General features: G+C 42.1%; 1 protein-coding gene across 1 annotated transcript in view; it reads right to left on the bottom strand.

Annotated features, from left to right (window-relative positions):
• Window positions 1-4,759, bottom strand: part of UGCG (UDP-glucose ceramide glucosyltransferase) — a 43,103-nt gene extending 38,344 nt beyond the window's left edge. The window contains exon 1 of the mRNA XM_056117203.1: window positions 4,502-4,759. Within this exon, the coding sequence (XP_055973178.1) occupies window positions 4,502-4,599 (98 nt within the window). The 5' untranslated portion in view covers window positions 4,600-4,759. The remainder of the gene's footprint in view (window positions 1-4,501) is intronic.
• Between the last annotated feature and the right edge of the window lie 17,418 nt (window positions 4,760-22,177).

Here is a 22,177-nt window from a genome sequence, read left to right as displayed (position 1 = left end):
TCTTATTTCAAGAAAGGATTCGAGAGAATGCAGAGCACGTATTCCGAACTTAATTTTATTCTTAAATTTTAATATTTAAAATTCTTAATTTTATTCTTCAGTAAAATACAGAATGCTTAGCACAGTATTTTCATCAAAACCTTGTTTCCTATGCTCTTAACCTTGTCTGCCAAAATGTTGATATATGAAATTTGCAATTTTGCCAAAAATAGGAGAGGCAAATACTTAGTTCTCTAGCTAAAAGCAACTCATATTTTACTGAGATGTGTCTTTATTTCACTAAGACTCAAATAAAACACATAATTATGAAATTGAGACCAGAAGAAAGGAAGTGCTTTTTGGCCCATACTGACCGTGCTCAGTGATCATTCATGAAGGTGCTCAGGGGACCATGTGCTATGCCAGGAAGTGAACCCAAGTTGGGCGCGTGCAGGCAAGTGACTTAACCCCTAGACCATTTCTCCATTCCTATACTGTTCTCAAAAACTAAGAATATTTTCTAAAAACTTGCTACTTAATCATTGAGCACAAAATAAACTACTAAAACCAATTCTAGAGTTGTTTCAAGTTTAAGAGGATAAACTGTCCCCAACAATCACTGTCTGCACTCTTGGGCTATATCATCTTATTACTTTCTTATTAAGGACATATGCCTTTATAATAATTGTAGAGAAATGAGGAAATATATCATAATCCCATCTGGAAAGAAGCAAATTTTCCCCAAGCAGAGCTATACATTTAATTATTACAGCTAAGAAATAAAATAATTTAGAACCAGAAACATTGTATAAGAGGAATTCCGGCACCATATATGGTCCCTTGAGAAATGCCAGGGTTCACTCCTGTGCAGAGGACCAGGAATAGTCCCTGAGAACTCCTGGGAGTGGCCCTCAAAATAAAACAAAACAAAAAGAATTAAGTTACATTAAATGATTTTCAGTTTTGGGGAAAAGGACGCTAAATCGTATCTATAAGTAAAAATGCACATAAAAGCAAAAAGGGTTTACAAAAGGATAAGGGGGGCTTTTCTTACCAGTAACAGGGTAAGAGAGGTTAAGACAATTTTATTGTCGTTGTCCCTCAGGGTCACCAATGGACACCAAAATCAACTGATGCTCCAGTTCCTTATATAAATTGGTTCTAAAAAATGGCAAAATAGTGGTATTTAACTAGGGCACAGTCTGCGCATATGAGTTTAAAAACTCTTTAGATTACTTAGAATACCTAATACAATGTAAATACCACAGAAATAGCTACACCCTATAATCTGTGAAACCAAGCCAAGAAGTCTGTTATGTTCCATACAGAAGCACACACATCACCTTCATAGTTAAATGCGTGAATGAGGACTCCTTTGGCAAATGAGTAATTCAAACAGCAGTTACTGATAGAATTCATTTGTTTGTTTTGGGGCCACACCTGCTGGGGCTAAGGGATGACTCTTGGCTCTTCTCAGGGATCATTCCTGGCAGGCTCGGGGGACCATATGGGGGGCCAGGGATCGAGCCCAGGTCCATCTCAAGCAAGCCAAATGCCTTACACCTTGTACTATCTCTCCAGCCCCAGCAGTTACTGATACAAGAACTGGTAGATCAACAGTGCTGATCTGAAACACATCCATGTACACGGGGAGAGGGAGAAATGTCTATATTATAGATTGTATTTCAAAACTGAAGAAAAATTAAATAATCAGTCAATGAATGATTTGGGGACAAGTGCCTAACTAATTAGGCAGAATGAAAATTAAGGCCCTAAATCTCATGTAACAAAATAAAATGAGAGTTTTAAAGGTTAAGAAAACTCAAAACACTGGGACTGGAGCGATAGCATAGTGGCTAGGGTGTTTGCCTTGCACGAAGCCAACCCGGGTTGGATTCCTAGCATCCCATATGATCACGCAGCACTGCCAGGAGTAATTAGTGAGTGGAGAGCCAGGAATAACCCCTATGCATCGCTGGGTGTGAATCGAAAAGGAAAAAAAAAAAAAAAGAAAGAAAATTCAAAATACTAAAAGAAAACATACCATATAAATGGGGGACTAAAGAGATAAAAATTTTATCTTTTAACTTTTTTAATGCCAGAAAATATCTATAAAAAAAAAAAAGGTCACAGATATACTTCTCTGTCGAATATATGTACAAAGTTTAAAATCAGAAAACAGACTTGGAAAGAAATAGGTTTAAATGCCTATCAACGCAGGAATAAACTGCGTTGTAGCACAGACATGAGCTTGTAATTAATTTACAAGAATGTAAGTGTAAGCCATAGTGGAAGCAATAGTTTTAGGAATGATACAAAGTATAGAAAAAGGCCTGAGAGTAAGAAGAATGGGCCTAGGAGACTGTTACCACTACTATGAAATGGATACAACCTTCCCAGAGGGTGATATGTTGCAAAATTTGTAATGCCTGTCCTCCTTAAGAAATGTGTATTTTTACAAAGAGGCTATTTCTCAAAGACATCTGCCTAAAAATGTCAGTGTTGTTTGTGATCTTAAAGCATTGAAAACAATTTAAATGCCCATCAATAAAACAATGAACACATGTGAGTACTTCAAATGAAAATGTCATGCACCAGATAAAATGATGTAGCAATTACACATTGACATGACAAAAATTTCTACCATTCCTCGACATGAAAATACCACATCAACACGGGTCCTTGGTTCTTCAATCCTATTTCCAGCACCTATAACAGTGCCTTGTAAAGAAAAGCTTCCCAGAAAGTATTAAATAGATTAAATTTTGCTTATGGAATGGGGGATGGAGGGATGGGTACTCTGGTGAAGGGAATGTCACACTGGTGGGGGACAGGCGTTGGAACAATAAATACCTGAAATAACCATATTACAAACAACTGTATCATAAATCATGGTGTTTAAATAAAGTTTCAGACACTGAAATGGATTAAGTTTTAAAGCAGGTTACAAAACAACAATCAGAATAGTCTTTCTGATCAATAATCATAATATTCATTATGTGCACGCACACTCCAACACTCTTTCAAATACACACACACACATACACGCACACACAACCAAAAGTATCCCTATAATTTGACAAGGTATAGAGAGTTTTGGTGTATATTTAACCTTATTCCTCTGCATTCTTTAAATTCTTTATACAGTATATATTTTGTCACTGTTATGATTGAGGGAAAGCAACACGACATTTTAAAAACTCATACACAGAAGATGAAGTCTAGGGTCAGGTTCAGCGACTAAACTCACAAACTGCAAAACCTTAGAGATGAACAACAGTCTACTAGCAGAGCTTCTTTTACCTTCCAAATACTAGGGTATGTTTCGTACAATGGAACATCCTTCTCCTGCACCAGGAAATGACACACTGTACTAATAAAATGCAGCATTTGCAGAGGAAAAAGCCCTCTGCTCTACCAACCTCTTTCCCCTCCTCCTCTACCTACCCAGTTCTAGGTGGTGGTAAAGATGTGCCTGCCTCCCCCCCCCCCCCCCCAAGTAAAAGCTAGTAGCTCATGTGTGAGGCCCACACCTGATTTCTAGGGCCAGGGAAAAAACAAACAAACAAAGCAAAGCCCTAAGAATCCTCATCAGTAACAAGCTCTACTCAGTATTTTCACTTACTTGCAAAGGCCATTTCATTATAAGGACACTGACACTATTCAAACCAGCCACATACTCGTTCAATTCACCCCTGCAACTTATTTTATTCACGGCGTTGCCACTGTGTGCAAGGTTATTCAGAAGCCATCAGCAGTGCCTGAAATAATCTTGCTGGAATTGTATTCTCTTTCCCTTCTAGAACGTAAGCCCTATGAGGGCCAGGAATCCTGTCCTGCTCCGTGCTGTGTCCCCAAGTGAATGGCATCTGGTAGGCCTCACGGAGCATTTGCTAAATAAATGATGAAAAGATGGGGGGAGGGGGCCGCGACACATTTACACCAGACAACCCACAGGAATTGGGGAGTAGCGGCGGGGATGGGGGGCAGAATCACACCGCAGCGTGGGAGCTGCCAGGACGCAGCAAGGCTCCGAGGCCAGCTGGGAGGTGTGACAGGCATTTTTCAAGGTGCTTCACGCTTAACTCTAAGGACACGGAGCTCTCCCCAGAAGGCGACCCCAGAGAGGTCCCCGGGTGGCTCCTGCCGCGCCCGGAGGAGGGAAGACGATCATCCCCATCCCAGAAACGCGGCCCGGGTCGGGAGCGAGAGGAAAACAAGACGCCGAACATCCCGGCCCAGATGCGCACGAAGCCCCGAGCCAGTCCGGCGAAGAAGCGACCCTGCAGCCGGCCCGGGGCTCCGCAGCCAGCCCCCCCCCCCGCCAGCCTCCCCTCCCGAGGACCACCCCGCACCGCCGCACCAGCTGGTCCAGGGGCAGGAGGACGAGGGGCGCATCCCGAGAGCGCCTCCTTCCTCCCGCGCGCGCGCCCCGGCCCCGCCACAGCGCCATCCCGGACCCCTCCCTGCCGACGGCGAGGCCCGGACCCCGCCGCGGGCGCCCCGGGGGCCCCTCACTCACGTGTAGACGATGGCCATGAAGTGCATCAGCCACAGCACCAAGAAGAGGATGAGCCCGAAGACGGCCATTCCCTCCAGGGCCAGGTCCAGCAGCGCCATCCCCCGGCCCGGCCCGGCCCGCTCCGGCCACCGCCGCCGAGAGCGCTCCCGCCGGAGGACCACGGGGTGGGCGCCCGGCGCGGGGGCGCAGCAGGGGAGAGGCCGGGGGGAGAGGAAGGGGCGGAGGAGGGTGGGGACGGAAGGGGCGGGCAGGGCCTGCGCGCCCCCGCCGCGCGCCCCCGCCCGCGCGCACCAGCCCCGGGCGCGTTCGCGGCGGCGGCCGGGCTCGGTGGTCAGGGGCGGCCGCCGGGGCCTCCCGCGCGCCGGCTCGTCTCGTCTCGCCGCACCCTCGCGCCGCCGGCCGACCCCGCACGCACGCCCGCACGCCCGCGCGCCCGCGCGCCCCGCGCCCTGCTCGGCCGCCGCGGCTCCGCGCACTAAGCGAAAGCGGCGGCGGGAGCCCGGACGCCCCGGCGCGCCCCGCCCCGCCCCCGCCCCCGCCCTCCGGCGCCCGCCCCCACCCCAGCAGGGCGGCGCGCGCCCCTCCGCCCCGCCCGCGCGCCCCCACCCCAGCAGGGCGGCGCGCGCCCCTCCGCCCCGCCCGCGCGCCCGTGCGTCACCGGGGCCGGCGCGCCTCGGGCCACCGCTCGGGCCGGGCGCCGGCCGGGCTCTCCCCGCGCTCCCCGCCCTGCGCCGCCGGCCTTCCCGCTCCGGGCCGGGGCTCCCCGCGCCGGAGGGACCCCGGGGCCGGCGCACCGGCTGCTTCTCCCTCGGGTGGCCCGGGCGTCCCCGCGCGTCCCGTGATCGCTTTGTGACCGGGCCGCGTCCGCAGCGCCTCCTCGGCCCGGCCTCTGCTCGGGCGACTCGGGGCCTCCTCCGGGCCACGTTCCCGCTCCGGGGTGCCCACTTGCCTTCCTGCCCGTTCGAGCCCGCTCCCAGCCGTCCCGAGAGGCAATGCCACTTGGGCACCGAGCGCTCAGCACCTTAGGGCCCGCATGCCATAGGTGCGAAGTTAGACTCGGAAGGAGAAGAGTCGGCGCAGATGAAAGTCACACGGGAGTCGTGGCGATTGCTGGGCGGTGGAGTGTGACCCGAGGGGAATCGCTCAGGAATCGCTCCCGGCGGTGTTTGGGGGGCCCTGCGTGCGGTGGATCTTACCCGGGTTGGCCTCGGGCAGAGCGAGCATTTTACCCACCACGCAATCTCCCCGGCCCCTAGTGGCTGGTGAGATGTGGCGAGCACGCGCTGAGACGTACGTTCATCCACCAAATGCCTAAGAGCAACCCAGTACATTTTAAATTGACGTTATGTTAGGGCAGTATTTCAGATGCATTTGGGTTAAGTCAATTACTACATTGATTTGACTTATTTGGGTGGTTTTTTACCTTTTAAACGGGGTTTGGTGCTAGAAATTTTTTATATCACACTTGAGTAGCTCTGCTGAAAAGGGGTGCGTGATACTGTGGCTATTAAGGTAACTTGCTATTTATCTTCATTTAAAATCGTCCTAGGAGATGTTTTTATCCAGTACTAAATGGGTCTGTTTGTTTCTTTAGCCTAGATGAGGTTAGATTGGTTCTCAATTGTTTTATGCTTCGGCGCTGTTTATTATTTCAAGTGATTTCTTTTTAAGAAATCCTTGACCTTCCTGGAGAGATGTAAGAGCTGAATTCCATTTTGAAAAGAAGTTTATCTTAGCATTGCTTACTTGGTGTACTTAATACGGAGTGAGTGAGCTACCTCAATCTACAATTAAGTGATGCGCTACTCTCAGAAAAGTGCTTATATTATGACCCAGTCTTGGAAAGTCAGAGAGAGATACTTAGAAACCAAATTCCCATTTTTGAGAGTTAATGGCTGATAAATTAGTTGGGTAGTATACTAAAATTGAAATAACGTTGCAAATGAAAAACTAAAAATGTCACTAATGTAGCTAAGCATTTCTAAAACACACTTTTGGAAAACTAACACATTTTAACTTTTCTGAAGTGGAAATGCATTGCAGTGAAGGGAATTGATTGCATTGGATTGAAGGATGTTTTTTCTTTATGTAAAATAATGATGCATCTTGCAAGTAAAGTTCTCTAAATTTAACTAACGTCATAAAAGTCAGTTTAAGCATTTTTAAAGTCTGCATTTCCAAAATATTCTGTCTGAAACTTATAACAAGTTTGTTTTCTACATGATTGGCCTGAGCTGGAGACAGCTCAGGAGGCTGAAAGCTTGCTTTGGGAGCATGAAGTGTGGGCTTGATCCCTGGTGTGGTTCTCTATGCATTGCCAGAGTGACCCCAAGCACGAGTCAGGAATATCCCCCTGCACCACAGGGTGTGGCTCCCAAATCACCAAAATTTAAAGAAAAAAAAAAAGCATATGCCGCGTCTCTATGGGTAAATGTTAAGGAATGCATGGTGGATCATATAGTAAAGATACATTTAGCTTTGCAAATAACTACCAAATTATTTTCCAAAGTGATTTAAAACTCCATTTATTACAAAAAATATTCTGTATTTTCCATCACTGATCAACTACTTTGTCAAGTAGAAAAAGATTATGTTCCTTGTTGAAAGTCAATAATGTAAAAAGCCACATTTTTTGTTTTTTTTGTTTTTTTTGTTTTTTATCATTTTTTTTATTAGTGAAACACCATGAAGTACACTTATAGACTTATAAATTTTTGTGCTTGGGTTTCAGTTATACAATGATCAAGTACCCATCCCTCCACCAGTGCCCATCCTCCCCCACCACGGGTCCTAGCATCCCTCCCACCCCCCATCCCCCCCCCCTCCCGTCCCACCCTGCCGCTGTGGCAGGGCATTCCCCCCTGTTCTCTCTCTCTTCTTTTGGGTACTGTGTTTTGCCAGAGAGGCATTGAGTGGCAATCATGTTTGGTCTATGGACTACTTTTAGCATGTCTCTCCCACCCTGGGAGGGTCCTCACAACACCCTTTATTTGGTGCTCTCTTCTCTATCTGAGCTTCCTTTTCACCTAGCACATGTGGCTGGCCTTCAAGTCATGGAGCAAAATTCCTGGTACTAATCTGAGCCCTTCCTGGGTGTTAGTCTCCCGTTTTGTTGCTTTATGTTCCCCAGATGAATGCAATCTTTCTGTGTCTATCCCGCTCTTTCTGACTGATTTTGCTTAACATGATACTTTCCATGTAGTACCACTTGTATGTAAATTTCATAACTTCATCTTTTCTAACAGCTACATAGTACTCCATTGTGTAGATGTACCAAAGTTTCTTTAACCAGTCATCTGTTCTTGGGCATTCAGGTTTCTTCCAGTTTCTGGCTATTGTAAAGAGTGCTGCAATGAACAAACAAGTGCAGATGTCACTTCAACTATACATTTTTGCCTCTCTGGGATATATTCCCAGGAGTGGTATTGCTGGGTCAAATGGGAGATCGAATTCTAATTTTTTGAGAATCGTCCATACTGTTTTCCAAAAGGGTTGGACCAGCCTGCATTCCCACCAGCAGTGAAGGAGGGTCCCTTTCTCGCCACATCCGTGCCAGCACCTGTTGAAAAAGCCACATTTTTTGAAACCACACTTTTTAGTCTGAAGGAATAGTGCTGTAGTTGAGTGCAGTGGTCTTCAACTGCTGACCCATGGGTTGGTGCCAGTTTGCAGATGTTAAAAGGTTAAAGTATGATTTAGAGTACTTGCTCTTCAAGCATATGGGAATGAGTTCAAATTCCAATGTCCCATGTGCATAGAGCATTAACCTCAGCTGCTTTGCTATGTGTGCCTGGTTCTACAGTCTGTGATCCTTAGAACCACAAACAATTGTAATTTTCAATTACAATGCAGCCAGCATGTGCACACACTACAAAAAAGGGAGGTGACCCCCCTCCCACACACACACACACATACACCCAGTGAGCACCAGAAGTAAAAAAAAAAAAATGTTCAGTTGCCACAGGCAGAAGTGCAACCCTTGGTAGATGCATGTGTTAGCACTGCAGCCAAGACTTGGGTTCCTCAACTACTTTTGCAAGCACTATAACCAAAGCAGTGTAAGCCTCTGTGAGCACCATGACCAAGAGTGTCAGCAGCACATCTAGTGTGGGACCTGCCACCAGCCCTCCCACAGCTGAATGTGGGAGCACCATAGCCAGGAATCACATCATCATCATCATCACCACAACAATGAAAAAAGTGTTAAGAAATTAAATTGTTTTAAAAGTCAAATAAAACCCTTCTTTTCTCAAAAACAAACACTGGTATTTGTACTTGTAAATTTCTTAAGGTATTCCCTCACCCTACCCCACCCCCAGTGTCAGTGTCACTTTTTAAAATCTGTTGAAAAATCTCACCAAACTTCCTGAGTTTGGGGAAAGGAGACAATTCAAGTGAAGCTATCTCATTACTGAAAATGTAATCTTTTCAAAGTGCAACACAAACTTTTTTTAAAATTTTTTTTTATTTATTTTTTTTATTTATTTATTTTTTACAGTTGTAGATTTACAATTTTTTGTGCTTGGGTTTCAATTATACAATGATCAGATACCCATCCCTCCACCAGTGCCCATTTTCCACCACCATGGATAATATCCCTCCCACCCCCATCCCCCCATCCCCCCCTGCCTCTGTGGCAGGGCAATCCCCTGGCAACACAAACTTTTAAATACAGGTATGTGGGGCACACTGTAACTGTAAGTACCATTTTGCTAACAGTGAGATTGCTTTGTTTCTCTACAATAATTTGTCTACCTGTACTCTACCAACCTTCTGTTCTTATCTTTTTCAAGACTTGGGGCTTGAATCATTGCTGTTTCATTTCACTTCTAGCTTGATGTCTACTATTGTTATTTTATTTGCTTTTGGGTTTGGGTAAGCAGAAAATGTGTTCCAACCACTTGGTTTGAACCAGACACTTTGAATTCTTTTCTTATTAAGTTTTCCCGAACTAAAATATCTACAGCTTTAAATGATAGGGCTGGAGCGATAGCACAGCGGTAGGGCGTTCGCCTTACAAGCGGCCAACATGGCCGACCCGAGTTCGATTCCTCCGCCCCTCTCGGAGAGCCCGGCCAGCTACCGAGAGTATTCGATATGCCAGACACAGTAACAACAAAGTCTCCAATGGAGACGTTACTGGGCCCGCTCGAGCAAATCGACGATCAACGGGAGGGCCTTTACCTTTACCTTAAATGATAGCCAAACTTGGGTTTTATTTGCCTCTCAAAATATTGCTGCTTAAAATGTATGAATTCAATATATTCTAAATGATACTGGACTAGAAGCCCTGAACTCGATGAAACTGGTTTCTAAGAGAGAATGATCCTAGATAAACAAATAGTGTGAACTACCAAGAATGTTATCAGCAGCCAGGGTCTGCCGCACTACGAGTAAGAAACTTAGATTTTACAGTATCTAAGATAACTGTATCTTATATTAGCCTGCTTCAGAATCAGACTTGTACAAACAAAGTTTAACTAGGCTCACTCACATAAAACAGAAGAGGTCATTTATCTGATATTCTCAATTAAAGCAAATATGTTCACTCTACAGATTGTTTCACCTTTCTCATGTCTCACTTTCCATATTATTGTTCATACAAAATCCTGCACATGGATTTTTTTTTTTGCTTTTTGGGGTCACACCGGCGATGCACAGGGGTTACTCCTGGCTCCGCACTCAGGAATTACCCCTGGTGGTGCTCAGGGGACCTTATGGGGTGCTGGAAATCGAACCCGGGTCGGCTGCGTGCAAGGCAAGTGCCCTACCCACTGTGCTATCACTCCAGCCCCTGCACATGGATTTTTATAGAAGCCTTATTTACAATTGCCAAAACTTGTAAACAACCAAGATGTCCTTCACTAGATGAATGCCAAAATACACTGTGACACTTCAGACAACGGACTGTCTCTGTCACTGTCCCTGTCCTCCCGTTGTTCATTGATGCTCTCAAGCGGGCCCAGTAACATTGTGAGACTTGTTGTTAGTGTGTTTGTACAGGTCACAGGGAGCTTGCCAGGCTTTGCCATGTGGGCAAGACACTCTCGGTAGCTTGCCGGCCGCTCAGAGAGGGGCGGAGGAATTGAACTCTGGTTGGCCGCATGTCAGTGCCTAAAAATGGGCTATCAACACATTAAAAATTAATAAAATAGAGGAAGCTTAAAGGCATATTGCTGAAGGAAAAGAGTCTGGAAGACCATATTCTTAACGATTCTGTTTTGGAAAAAGTTAAAACGATGGGAACAAGGGAAAAGATCCCTAGCAACCAAGTGAGAGAGGAGAGGGAGGGATAAAGAGGCAGAACAGGAAGGATTTTCAAGTCAATGAAACTATTCTACTGGATACTACAGAGGTGAACACATGTTTTGTACACTAATCAAAACCCGTAAATATTGCAGCACCAATTATGAATTCTAATGTCATCTGTGGATTTTGACAATAATAATGTGTCAAGAGAGGTTCATGAGCCATCACAAATGGGCCACTCTGATGCAGGGCATTGGTGGGCGAAGTCATCTGTGTTGGGGCACAAGGTATTTGGGAACTTTCCACATACTCTGCTTAATTCAGCTGTAAACCTAAAACTGCTTTTAAAATAGTTTTGAAAATGTTAGTGAATGCACCACTCAAAAAATTATTGGAAAGATTGAGTGTCTGAATAAGCGAGACAAACTAATGTGGCATCAGATTCCTAGGATTTGCACCTTTAGGTGCTAATTTAAATTTAAATAAATTTATTGAACAAATAAATTTAAAATGTCCATTGAGAAAAAGTTTATTCGACCTGCTTCTGTGTTTGAAAAATTTTAATATTTCTTAATTTAACATTGTAATTTAAAATAATAATTGTTTAAATTATTTTTTCTTTGTGTAAAAGAAGTATCCATGAACAACCATATCCCTTCCTTCCTGCATTATACAGATTAGACCACAGAGTTAAGAGCATATATATATTTGTTTAATTAATCATAATCCAGAGATCTGTTCCAAAGTCTATACACTCCTTGACATACTCACTATGTGATTATTGGACATACTGTTATCTTTGTAATTATTATAGTCTGTCATGTAAAACTTTAAAGATCACAGTTCAGTTCCATATGGTTGGTGCATTGTTATTTTTTTAAAGATAGGTGTAACTTTACTTTTCAGCTCAATAAAATTTTTCATTAAAAGGTGATCCAGGGGCTGGAGCGATAGCACAGTGGGTAGGGCATTTGCCTTGCACGGTTCAATTCCCAGCATCCCATATGTATGGTCCCCTGAGCACCGCCAGGAGCAATTCCTGAGTGCAGAACCAGGAGTAACCCCTGTGCATCGCCAGGTATGACCCAAAAAGCCAAAAAAAAAAAAAAAGTGATTCAATTAGATAGGTTTGAAGTTTTGAAAACTGTACATTGATGGGAAATCTGAGGTGATAATGTCAAAAGGAGCAATGTTAGTTCTTGTCTTTTTTCTTTCCCAGAGTTTAAAGTTACTAGAAAAACACTTCTACTTAATAAGCATAGAAACTTATATTAGTTTTGTTACTCATGGAATGGTAGCTGTAAAAGTCTCTGACCCTTAGATACTGTGTTATTGTGAAGAGTCCTGGAATGATATAAAGGCTCCAGGCAAATTGTCAGTTCGGAGCCTGATCTTGATAAACCACTGGGGTAGAGTGTTTATATGTGCGGGTGTGGTCCAGGGGAGTGCCTGGAGGTCACTAGAGTGCATCTTGTTCTCAGCTGTTTTGCTAACTCATATTCAAATGACTAACTAAAATGTTTTGTGCCCTAATCATGTTTCTTTTTTAAATTTCAGGTTTGATTTTGTTTTTATCCATGGTGTGCTAGGTTGAATCACTAGTGTTTGTTCTGAAAAGAAGTGACATTGAAATGATTTCCAGAGTGTCATGTAAATATAAATTATTTTCTTTTAAAGGTGTTTTTGAAATTGTGCTTTCAGCTAGACAGTCATGACTCAATGCAATGCATTGACAATGGTAATGTTAAAACTTATCTATACTCCATGTGTATATATAAGCAAATGTGTTTAGTTTATTAAAAAGAAAATAATGTTAAAACCGTCTATATGTGTGTGCAACAGACAAACTTGATTAGTTTACAAAAGAGAGCTTGAGACTAAAAATATGATTTATTGTGTTAATTGAACCCAAGGCACATAGGTTTTGTACCAAACAAAATTTCAAAATATTTGCTTGATTTTCACAGTCATAAACTGTTCATTGGAAGCTGAGAAAGTTGAAATTTATGTCCCAGATGATATATTTGAAAAGAAGAGAGCCAGTCAATGCTATTTTATAAGCACAGTATTGAGTGAATTTAAATGATATTTAGATAACGAATCTTTAAAGTTCATATTGCAAAATAGATTTTGGCTTAGCAATATTTACTCTGGTTACCAATGTCCTATTAAGGTCCATTCTACTGTCTGAGACTTAAGAAAGTATCAGATGATTGCTTTTCTGTTAAGACAGAGGCAATTTAAACAGTTTGCCCTTTTTCATTACAACTTTTCCTTCCATTAAGAGTAATTTCACAGACCACAACACCCAAAAGGAGAGAGAGAACACAGGGGATTGCCCTGCCACAGAGACAGGGGGGATGGGGGGATGGGGGTGGGAGGGATATTATCCATGGTGGTGGAAAATGGGCACTGGTGGAGGGATGGGTATCTGATCATTGTATAATTGAAACCAAAGCACAAAAAATTGTAAATCTACAACTGTAAAAAAACAATAAAATAAAATAAAGGGAAAAAAAAGAGTAATTTCACTATGCTATTTCAGAACAATTCATCTAAGAAAATAAACAATTTTAAGTCTTTGTTAAGTCTTTCTTAATAATTTAGAAAAATATCAATGAGCTCAGTCCTTTATTGTATTACCTCATAGTATTGTCAACAATATCATTAACATATGAATTTGCTAGGCCACTGCCATAGTATAGCATGTAATGGCTTACCTTGCAAGTGGTCAACCTGGGTTTGATTCCCAGCATCACATATGATCCCCTGAGCCCAACCACGAGTGATCCCTGAGCACAGAGTCAGGAGTAAGCCAGAGCACAAGTAGGTGTTGGGGGGTAGACATGAAGTTACTCTTGGTGATATTCAGGCTGGCAGTGGGTCAAACTTCTCATTGTTTAACCCTGTAATGTGGAAACTATGCCTTGAAGTTCTGGGGATCATCTGGCCACCCTGGCAGTAGAGTGAGCCCTAAAGCAAAAATAATAATAAAAATAATTTATCGGGTTGGGGGTCACACAGGCCTCTGTGAAGGGCTTACTCCTGGATTCGTTCTCAGGGATCATTCCAGGCAAACTTAGAGCACCATATGAAGTACCAGGGACTGAAACCAGGTCTACTGTGTGTATAGCAATTGCTCTAACCACTATATGATCTCTGGTCCCCAATCATTTATTTTTATCAAGAACAATGGCTGCTGAGATAAACTACATCTCGTAGTTTAGAATCTGACCCAAATGCCTTCTACCTTAGAGTATCATTTAGGATACACGAGCCAATGATCAAGCACACACTCAGAGAAAATCAAGTTTGAATCCAGTTCCACCATTTATTTGTTGTATCATCTAAACTCACTTGACCTCTTTTCCCATTTTTTTTTGTTTTTGGATCACACCCAGTGTTGCTCAGGACTTACTCCTGGCTCGGTGCTCAGAGATCACTCTTGGTAGGGCTTGGAGGACCAGATAGGGTTCCAGAGAGTGAACCACATTGGCTGGTACAAGGCAATCACTCTACCTGCTGTACTAGCGCTCCAGGCCTTCTTCATTTTCTTGTCTCTTCATGGGTTATGGGCTGGCAGTGGGGGGAGGAGGGGACGGGGTGATTAACTCAATGGGTAGTGCATATGCATGCCACATGCTGCACACTATTTTCAAACCCCCAGCACCGCAATTTCTGCTCACTCCACTGCCAGGGTGGCCAGATGATCCCCAGAACTTCAAGGCATAGTTTCCACATTACAGGGTTAAACAATGAGCAGTTTGACCCACTGCCAGCCTGAATATCACCAAGAGTAACTTCATGTCTACCCCCCAACACCAAGAGCCTCTATGGGTGACCCATATAAAGTAAACAAATGAGAAGCAAGAGAGATAATACCGGGGTAGGGCATTTGCCTTTCAGGTGTTTGACCTGGGTTCAAGCCCCAGTACAACATATTGATCCCAAGCTCCACCAAGAACAATCCCAGAGTGCAGAGCCAGGATTAAGCCCTGAGCAGCATTGAGTGTGGCCCCAAAACCAAAATTATATTAATAATGTTAGTTGATAACGATAACTAATAATGATAAAATGAGTGAATGAATAAAATTGGTTGCTATGAGGACAGTTAATATATGTTAATATATATCAAGGGCTGGAGCGATAGCACAGCGGTAGGGCATTTGCCTTGCACGCAGTCAACACGGCTGACCCGAGTTCGATTCCTCCACCCCTCTCGGAGAGCCTGGCAAGCTACCGAGAGTATCTCGCCCTCACGGCAGAGCCTGGCAAGCTCCCCGTGACGTATTCGATATGCCAGACACAGTAACAACAAAGTCTCCAATGGAGACATTACTGGGCCCGCTCGAGCAAATCGATGATCAACGGGAGGGCCTTTACCTTTACCTATATATCAAATGTGTAGGATAGTTTTAGTCACAAGTAATTTCTATGAGAGTTCATTCTGATTTCATTTAGACCATTAACTTTCTGTATTTTTTCTTTTACAAAAATGTATACGTGTGATGCCCTTTTTGGCTTATTTTGTTTTGTTTTGGCCCCCTGTGGCACACAGGGGCTACACCCAGTGCTGTGTTCAAGGGAGTCAATCCCGGAGGAGCTCAGGGTACCACATGGTCCTGGAGGTTAAATCCAGGCCTCCTGTATGCAGAGCATGTGCTCAGTTCATTGTGCTCTCTCTCTAGCCAATAGATTTGTACTTTTTAGCAATTGGGTTTCTATGATAGAGACATAGAACATTATACAGCTTGTTTTTATTATACAAAACAGAATGTCCCATAAATCTTATTTTGTTTATTTAAATACTTTAACAAATCAGCAGTAGCTGTTCTTAGATAACAATTGTCTAAAGTGGGAGAAAAGGAATTAAACAGTAAAAGAGCAAAGATACTTCTGTTGCATTAAAAGTGCATTTCATGCTTTGAAATAAAATATGCCGTAAAAAAGTAGAAAGACAATTTAGATGCACATGTGCCTTTTGAGGGGCTGGAGCGATAGCACAGCGGTAGGGCGTTTGCCTTGCACGCAGCCAACATGGCCGACCCGAGTTCGATTCCTCCGCCCCTCTCGGAGAGCCCGGCAAGCTACCGAGAGTATCTCGCCCCACGGCAGAGCCTGGCCAGCTCCCCGTGACGTATTCGATATGCCAGACACAGTAACAACAAAGTCTCCAATGGAGACGTTACTGGGCCCGCTCGAGCAAATCGATGAACACCAGGAGGACAGTGAGAGTGACAGTACCTTTTGAGAGATGTAACTGGAATACAAAATGTTAGAATAGGGTTGTGGCATATTCTTGGAATGTAGGTGGTCCTGGGTCAAATCTCAGCACCCTACACGATCACGACAATCACGACCATCCTGTTATTTGTCGATTGCCTCGAGCAGGTCCCAGTAACGTCTCCTTCGTCCTAGCCCTGAGATTTTAAAAAGTGCCATATTCAAGGCTCTTTCAGGGTTAGGAGAATGAGACCCATCATTGTTACTGGTATTTGGCATATTGGGTACGCCACGGGGAGTTTGCCAGACTCTGCCGTGTGGACAGGTTACATTCGGTAGCCTGCCGGTTTGTCCAAAGTAGGAATGAGATAATAAGATGTTAATTAACACACAGGTGTTAATAATATTTAAAAAAATAAACACCTTTATGGGGCTGGAGCAATAGTACAGCAGGTAGGGCATTTGCCTTGCACGCAGCCAACCTGGGTTTGATTCCCAGAATCCCATATGGTCCCCCGAGCACCACCAGGAGTAATTCCTGAGTGCAAAGCCAGGAGTAACCTCTGTGCATGCCGGGCATGACCCAAAAAATAAATAAATAAAAATAAATAAATAAACAAACACCTTTAACTTGCTCAGAATAAATAAAAAGGTCAACCCAATGAACTAGCCTCCACTGCTTGGGACGAGCCCCACCCAGAAATTAATCTGCTGAAAAACTCAGGTATGTGGGTTTCATGACTGAAATCTCCAGGCTTTCATGGAGTTGGGGATGAGCTACCTCTCTCCATCTCCTTATACTTCCTGAAGCCCCAGCAATCATGCACACACCCAATGCCACCATTCAGTTAAAAATTTAACTCAACTGAATCACCCTGTTAAAAATTTTGGACTTCCTGGAGCGCATGCTAGCAAATTATTGATCATAAGAAATATAAAGTGAATTATTGACAGCCTGAAACCCAATCACGTATAACTTTATAACTGCATATCTCAACTGCAATCTTTGTAACTGTGATTCAATTAAAAAATTTTTACCCATTAAAAAACATTTATTGAGGGACTGCTTTGTGGGTAGTCTTAAGAGGTGTTTGAAGAAAGATGGTGGTTGGGGACAATGGTGGAGGAAAGGTGTAATGGTGGTGGGATTGGTGTTGGAATACTGAATGCCTGTAACAAATCATCATAAACAAAATATAAAATAAACAAATACTTAATTAAAAAATATATTTTCATGAATGAGTGTCAACCTAACTATTACTTTGAGAAGATAAACTTTTTATACAATCTAGTAATTTTTTGGTTGAAACATCATTTTCAACTTTTTAAGCCTTTGTTTCTGGCTGGTAAGTGTACTCTCGAGTGTGAAGAGACATGAATGGAATCTATTGTGCAGCTTGTAGAAGTAAAAACAAGCCCCAAGCTCATCCCTAAATCCAATTGCCTGTTTTAAAACTATTTTGATATCAACTGGACTTTGCAGTCGTCATTATATCGTGGAAAACATGAAGCAAAATCACTGGGGCATTCTAAGATGACAAAGAACACCAATGAATGGCTTTTCTATCTAGCACCTCTTTTCCTTTATTATTCCACAGACATAAAAAGAAACTATGTTCCAGGATCACATTGTTCTCATGCTTTGAATACAAAGTTTAAAGTGATGTAATCCTTGACAGAAGTTTAGGGTTGTCTAGGAAACTCGCACAAAAAAATCATTGTGATGTCCTTTCTTGGATTCTGATCCACAGGTATGAGAAGAATTGTTAGAGAACTGGGAAGGTGCTTATATTTAGAATTGTCTCCAGAGATTCGATGGGAAAGCCCTGGGTACTGAAAAGAGAGTTAAGTGATTAGGCCGGTAAAGCCTGAGAAAAAAACAAGTTTTTGTCCACAGCCTTTGTGGTTACTTTGTGAACCTATGGATTTCAAACAACTCAAGCATCTGGGGAAGCAGTCTGGGAGACAACTAGAAAAATCTGAAGGGACAAAGTTTGAAAGAACAGTTTCTCTTAGTAAGCTGAGATTTATTGACATGCCATTGAAAATCCAGTTTAGGGAGAATGGTCCTATAAATGATTGTTTAAAACAGGACGCTATTGAGAAAGAATTGAGAGCTGTTAACAGTCAGACTGGAGAAGTGGTGTAAACTGAGACTGTCCCAGGCAAATTAGTCAGATGGTCACACCCTCTTTAAAGGACACAGGAGGTGGGTGAGGTTCCATCAGGGCTCTTGCTCCATTTCTCAGAGTTGAGGCTGGTTTCTTTTCCCTGGGTTGGTTTTGTTCTGAATATGACTCCTTTCATGAGGGGGAATATCAATGGCTCCCTATATAAATGGTGTTTCCTTTACACGCAGAAAGAGAGAAATGCGTGGTTTCCCATCACTAAACAAAAATACTGAGTTTTATAATGCAGAAAAGACATCTGCATTCCTATATTCATTGCAGCACTACATGCAATAGCCAAAGTATGGAAATAACCCAAATACCCACAGTGATGACTGGATAAAGGAACTATGGTACATAGACACAATGGAATACTTATCTGCCCTAAGGAAAGATAGATAAAGTCATGTAATTTGCTGCAATGTGGATGGATCTGAAGAGTATCATGTTGAGTGAAGTCTGTCAGAGGGGGAAAAACAGGCTCAGGCAATTGCTTTGAACCACTGAGTCAGGTTGGCCTAGAGTCACCGAGAAGGGCAACGAGGCCCTCTAACTACCACTTGGGAGACATGAACCCTCTCCCAAATTCCCATATTGATTTTCCTATTAGGTTTTAATGTTTTTATTGAGTTGCAGAATTCAATTCATTATTCTAGATTGAAGTTCTTTATTCAACGAGATCTGCAAGTGACCCCTAGTGATACACAGGGATCCCAGGTGATGCTGGGGAATGAATCAATGTCTGCCATAAGTAAGACAAGCAAGTTAATCTCTGCGTTCTCTCCCTCTGGCTTCTGGACACACTTTTTCACTTCAATAATTTTATTTATTATTTTTTTATTTTGTCACTTATTGTTAAAGAAATTGTTGCTTAATGCATAGTCATAAGATTTACTCCTATTTTTTCCCCTGAAACTTATAGATGTAGTATCTAGGTTTTTAAAAATTATTATTATTATTATTATTATTATTATTATATTGCATTGCCAGAGATCCAACCCAGGGTCTCATATAAGTGAGACATGTGCTTTATCACTGAGCCTATGAGTTCAACTTTGTTCTTTTGCACATGGATATTTAGTTGCCTTAGCATTGTCTAAAACACAATTCTTTTCCAATTGAATGGTCTTGCCACCCTTGTCAAAGTCAGTTTACCATAAACACATGGATTTAATTTTACTCAAATATGTCTAACTTTAATTTAAGCTAATTTCCAGAAATATATCTTAATTATTATAAATTGAGGTAAATTTGGAATTGGGAAGAGTCAATATGTCAACTTCATTCTTCCTTAAGTCTTATGACTTTCCTGAATTTCAATATGAATTTTAGGATCTTTATCTATATAAACTATATATTAACTATATATATAGAAACAAAACTGGCATCTTGATAGAAGTTGCAAAATGTGTGATATTTTTATCCACAGATTAGTTTAGGTAGTATTGCCATCTTCATGTTAAGGCTTTTGATATATAAACATTGGACAGCTTTCTGTTGATTTTGGTCTTTTATTTCATTGAACAATATTTTTTAGGTTTTAGTGGAAACATATTTTCTTAAATATATTTCCAAGTATTTAATTATTTATGCCAATATATTATAATTTTTTAATTTATGAGTTATTTATTGCTAGCAAACAGAAATACAATTAATTTTTGTATGTTGATCTTATAGCCTGAGGTCTTATCAAAGCTTTTTATGATTTAATATAGCTTCCTTGTGGATTCATTATAATTTTTCTATCTATAATATCTTGAACAAAACTAAATATTATTAACTATTATTATCATAAGTGTTATTAATTTTTGTTATATATATTTCTTACATCTACTGAGATGGACAAGTCACTGGTATTGATAGATATATGAGAGTTAAATTTGGAGACACTCAGATTAGAAATTCTTTAGAAGTTATCAAAAATGATCTCATCCAGAATAGAAAACTAAACAGACGTAGAAGGAAAATGAAGTGGGAGGAAATCAGAAGATTTTGGTGTCATGAACATTAAATAAAGAAAGAAGTAAAGAATAGCTTTATTAATTATAGCAATATGTGCAGAAACCAACAACTTCTGAGAACTGACTGTGAGATTTGACACTAAGAAGCCCATTTGTAACTTTAACAGCGGTTTCTGGAATGGATGTAGATAACATTTCTGAGAGATGTAAAAAATGTGTAAAGGCAGGAACATTTTCTTTTCTTTTAAGAAATTAGATAGTAGGGCAAGTTTTTAGATGATACAAGTAAATTAATATTGAGTAAGGAAGATATTGGAATGCACTGCACAGAGAATAGTATTAGTATCCATTTGAACACAAGGCTGAATTGACCTCAATCAGTGCTTAAGGCTCCAGAAAAAATATGATACAAAAAATAAGAAAACTTACCTTTAAAATATTTTATATTTAGTGTTTCTATTAAGATTTAATGAGTTCATCATGGATAAAGTTCGAAATTTGTCAGACTTTCTTAAATATAACTCAAGTTTAGAACTGTTCATTTTATTTTTTTCTTTTTAATTTTTAATTTAATTTTTATTAGTGAATCACCATAAGGTACAGTTGTAGACTTACAAATTTTTGTGCTTGGGTTGCAATTATACAATGATCAAATACCCATCCCTCCACCAGTGCCCATTTCCCACCACCACGGATCCCAGTATCCCTCCCACCCCCCATCTCCCCACCCCACCCTGCCTCTGTGGCAGGCATTCCCTTTTGTTCTCTCCTTTTAGGTGTTGTGGTTTGCAAAAGAGGCATTGAGTGGCAATTCTGTTTAGTGTATAGTCTACTTTCAAAATGCTTCTCCCATCCTGGGAGGATCCTCCCAACACCCTTTATTTGGTGTTTCCTTCTCTATCTGAGCTGCCTTTTTTCCTAGCATGTGTGGCTGGCCTCCAAGCCAAGGAGCAAAACTCCTGGTACTAATCTCAGCCTCTCTTGGATGTTAGTCTCCTATTTTGTTACTTTATGTTCCCCAGATGAATGCAATCTTTCTATGTCTATCCCTCTCTTTCTGACTCATTTCACTTAACATGATACTTTCCATGTAGTACCACTTGTATGGGCTGGAGCGATAGCACAGCGGGTAGGGCATTTGCCTTACACGCGGCCAACATGGCCGACCCGAGTTCGATTCCTCCGCCCCTCTCGGAGAGCCCGGCAAGCTACCGAGAGTATTCGATATGCCAGACACAGTAACAACAAAGTCTCCAATGGAGATGTTACTGGGCCCGCTCGAGCAAATCGACGATCAACGGGAGGGCCTTTACCTTTACCTTTTTACCACTTGTATGTAAATTTTATGACTTCATCTTTTCTAACAGCTACATAGTACTCCAATTGTGTAGATGTACCAAAGTTTCTTTAACCAGTCATCTGTTCCTGGGCACTCAGGTTTTTTCCAGATTCTGGCTATTGTAAAGAGTGCTGCAGTGAACAAACAAGTGCAGATGTCACTTCGACTGTACATTTTTGCCTCTCTGGGATATATTCCCAGGAGTGGTATTGCTGGGTCAAATGGGAGCTCAATTTCTAATTTTTTGAGAATCGTCCATACTCTTTTCCAGAAGGTCTGAACTAGTCGGCATTCCCACCAACAGTGAAGGAGTGTCCCTTTCTCGCCACATCTGTGCCAGCACCGGTTGCTTTTGTTCTTTTGGATGTGGGCCAGTCTCTGTGGTGTGAAATGATATCTCATTGTTGTTTTGATCTGCATCTCCCTGATGATTAATGATGTAGAGCATTTTTTCATGTGCCTGTTAGCCATTTGGATTTCTTCTTTGAGAAAGTTTCTGTTCATTTCGTTGCCTCATTTGTTTTATGGGGTTGGATGTTTTCTTCCTGTGGAGTTCAACCAGTACTTTGTATATCCTTGATATCAACCCCTTGTCAGATATTCTTTCCCCATTCTGTAGACTGTCTTTGTATTTTGGTCACTGTTTCTTTTGAGGTGCAGAAACTTCTTAGTTTAAGATAGACCCATTTGTCTCTCTCTGTTTTCACTTGCTTGGCCAGTGGTAAGACATCTTTGA

This window comes from Sorex fumeus, unplaced genomic scaffold (assembly GCF_029834395.1).
Source record: "Sorex fumeus unplaced genomic scaffold, SorFum_2.1 ptg000034l, whole genome shotgun sequence".
In the NCBI taxonomy this organism is placed as follows: domain Eukaryota; kingdom Metazoa; phylum Chordata; class Mammalia; order Eulipotyphla; family Soricidae; genus Sorex; species Sorex fumeus.
This window is presented reverse-complemented; position numbering and strand designations above follow the sequence as displayed.